We start from the raw sequence: 3,488 nt of genomic DNA on the forward strand, positions 1-3,488 counted from the left end.
TTATGCTATACGAAGTTATTACGTTGCGTGCGTGCGTGCGTGCGTGCGTGCGTGCGTGCGTGCGTGCGTGCGTGCGTGCATTTTACGAAGAGTTGGTATACCTATGTTATTATACTTTATTGTTAATTCAAAATGGTGAAATTATTGATTACAAATAGCTTTTCAAACAACTTTTATCCATGTTTATATATATTGTTACGCCCGGGGCTGAACTGTAAGGACGGCGAAGGTGGATTTGTGTGAGCCGCCAAAAGCGGAAGAGACATATATAACGTCGGATAGAGGGACAGTCTAGGGAGGAAAACGAGTTTATCGAGCAGGATCACACCGATATGATAAGACGGGAGAACGAGTAACAGAATGCTTTATTCGTCGACACTCGCGTTATTACACTGCAGAGGCCAAGCCTCGGGATTGCACGCAATACATCCGGCTAGGCCGGTTACAACACAGACAAACTCGCGCTCGCGCACACGCTCGCGTTTAGCTCATGTTTCTGCACTCGCGTTCGCGCACGCAAACCGAATTGCCGCGGAGAAATAAAGGAAACACCAATTTAAGAAGATGGATCAATCTTTTTAAAATAACTAAGAACACAACGTGTCGTTTTACAGAACGAGTTGGAGCACGTCCGAACGGTTCGACGGCTCGTCTCCTAATCTAAGGGCGTCCGTTTAACAAACGATCTTGTTGTCCAGGAAACAAGCTTCTCATATTCTTTTCGCCAGCAGCTCGACCAGTTCGCTCTAATTGAAACAGCGCGGGCATAACAATATGTATATATGTTTAAGATGTGTCAATGTTACAGAAAGCCTAAAATTCGATTGTGTTCAGCGCGAAAAAATCTTCGAGAAACGTATTTCGAAGAAAAAGTGTTTTTTTATAGCATAGTGTAATTAATATAAATCCGAGAATTAAAATCATTTGTGTAAAAATCATATTATTTAAAAAAATATTTTTAAAACTAATTAAAAATTATTTTATTTTGATAAAAATAATTATTTCTTGTTTAAAGAAAAGTAATATTAAGAAAAATAATATAAAAGAAATTATGTTCAAAAAAAGAATAACAGATAAAAAACAATAATAATCTTTAACAAAAACTCTTTTTTTAAAAAGAAAAATATTACACCAAGTATTTAAAAAGTATCGTACGTTACATCTCTTCTAAATCAAAAATATTATTTTAACAAATAAAAGTTGTCCAAAAACAAATATGAAATCAAACAAGTTGCTAAGTTTTTAATTAGACAAAGAGACAAAAATATTTATCCCAAACCAAAAATTTTTTTTTAATAAACCGTTTAAATCATTCAAAAGTACTTGCAGCAAAAGTTTAATGCCATTGTCTTTCCAAATAATTTGAAAATTAAACAAACTTGCAAAGTAAGATTCGATCTTGATTATGCCTTTGGTCTCGTCCGGATGGATAACTGTACAGGATGTCCTACCTCTACCGGATTTCCTTTTAAGAATGTGTTCCTGAGATAATTTTGAGACGAAAATCCTAATACAAAAATGTCGAGGCTATAATACTTTTCAAATTATAAACGATTTAAGTTAACCAATATTAAGGACTGAAATTCACGCGCTCAGGGACGGCACATTCGATGGCTCTTTTTTTACATATCAATACATGAAACTAACTTTGTGACTAATTAACCTAATGACTATAACTGACTTAATAAATAATACTTAAACTTTATAGAAAAGTATACTATAGCCCTAAATAATTTAAAAATTCACGATATTTTGCCTACGCCGTTATCGGGGCGTGAATAAATAAAGAATTTTAATTTAAATTATAAAATAAAATTACAACAGTTCTAACGCTGCAATAGGAAACATAAGATAAATAAGACAATTTTTTATAATTTATCGTACGTAATTATGTACTAATAGATTATTATTAATTTTATTTTGATTTAAATTGAAATTCTTTATTTTTTCACGCCCCGATAACGGCGTAGGCTCGTATAGGCAAAATATCATAAATTTTTAAATTTTGTACTTTAACTTAATATTTAAACTAACTTATTATTTAAAATTGACATAATTATACTTATACATAATTACTTATTATTTATATTTATTAACATAATGTTGTTTCTATAAAGTTTAAGTATTATTTATTAAATTAGTTATAGTCATTAGTTAGTCACAAAGTTAGTTTTGTATATTAATATAAAAAAGGAGCCATCGGGTGTGCCGTGCATGAGCGCGCGAATTTCAGCCGCTAATATTGGTTAACTTAAGTCCTTTATACGAGTAATTTGAAAAGTATTATAGCCTCGACATTTTTGTATTAGGATTTTCGTCTTAAAATTATCTTAAGAACACGTTCTTAAAAGGAAATCCGGTAGAGGTGGGACACCCTGTATAGTTATGCTTTCTTGCTCGTATTGACAACAGAGTTTATAGGTCCCGCTTAAAAAGTTTAAAGGAGGCGCGCGTATTCTATAGCACCAGTCATGTGACTATTCATTGAGTTCAGAGCCTGAAGACAAATCGTCTATTCAAAACCTATGCAGTGGCGAAAAGAGCCTAAGGAGCTTTGGGTGTGGAAGATCCATCCGGACAAGACCAAAGGCATAATCGAACTTCACTTTGCAAGTTCGTTTAATCTTCAAATTATGCCATAGTCCCGTCTGGATGGATAATTATGTATCTGTTCAGAGTACGATTTTTCGCTAAATGTCCAAAATAAACTTTAATCATAAGATGAGAAAAGAAATCAAGATTACAATAAAGTTCCAGTATTCTAAATTTAAAACTAAAAATCTGACTTCTTTAAGAGTAATAAACATAAATCTGGTTCGAACGTAATCGAAAAGGTGAGTGACACATAATCTCAACACTCTGAGAGGCTGTTTGTTTTTAAGATAACAGGACGGAGTTACTAAATTTCTCAAAGTTGATAATCGGGCGGTTATAATATGTTGCGAACATTCGTGATTCACCCGACCAACCTGAGATTCACTTAATAAGATCAATACGTGACGCCCTTTTTGGCGGCAAGGGATGTGTGCCGAGTACTGTGAACCGAGAATATATCAAGAGACACGGTAGTGTCTCACGCCAAGTATGCGCGCGCGTGCATACGGGTCGTGAGACCGAGCCGTGTCTCTTTACTCCAACCATCGAGTTGAGCGGAGGCACGATGGTCATATCTAAAAAACGGCCAAGTCGACGAAATTTTTAATAGGCTTAGTCGATTGCTTGGAGTCATATTATATAATAAAAGTGTTTTTATTTTTTTCTAAGTTGAATATTAAGAGAGATATTTCAAGTTTTATGTCAAAATGGGGGAAAATATATGTAAGAAACGTCGTCCCGGTGTCCGGGCTCGTGGTGTCCGGGTGTAAATCGACTTTCACTACTCGTATACGCCTACACAAACCCCCAAGCACCCTATACACCCTTACTCATCTCCACCTACGCTATTCGTGCATACACTTTCCACCCTCCCTCCCACCCACTACAAAGTC

At 34.9% G+C, this 3,488-nt stretch overlaps 1 protein-coding gene across 1 annotated transcript in view; it reads left to right on the forward strand.

Annotated features, from left to right (window-relative positions):
• LOC105456579 (osmotic avoidance abnormal protein 3-like) overlaps nucleotides 1-678 on the forward strand; it is a 19,444-nt gene extending 18,766 nt beyond the window's left edge. The window contains exon 5 of the mRNA XM_011700744.1: nucleotides 615-678. Coding sequence (XP_011699046.1) covers nucleotides 615-678 — 64 coding nt within the window. The remainder of the gene's footprint in view (nucleotides 1-614) is intronic.
• Nucleotides 679-3,488: the final 2,810 nt, after the last annotated feature.

This window comes from Wasmannia auropunctata, unplaced genomic scaffold (genome assembly GCF_000956235.1).
Source record: "Wasmannia auropunctata unplaced genomic scaffold, wasmannia.A_1.0 LD336106.1, whole genome shotgun sequence".
NCBI classification, from domain to species: Eukaryota; Metazoa; Arthropoda; class Insecta; order Hymenoptera; family Formicidae; genus Wasmannia; species Wasmannia auropunctata.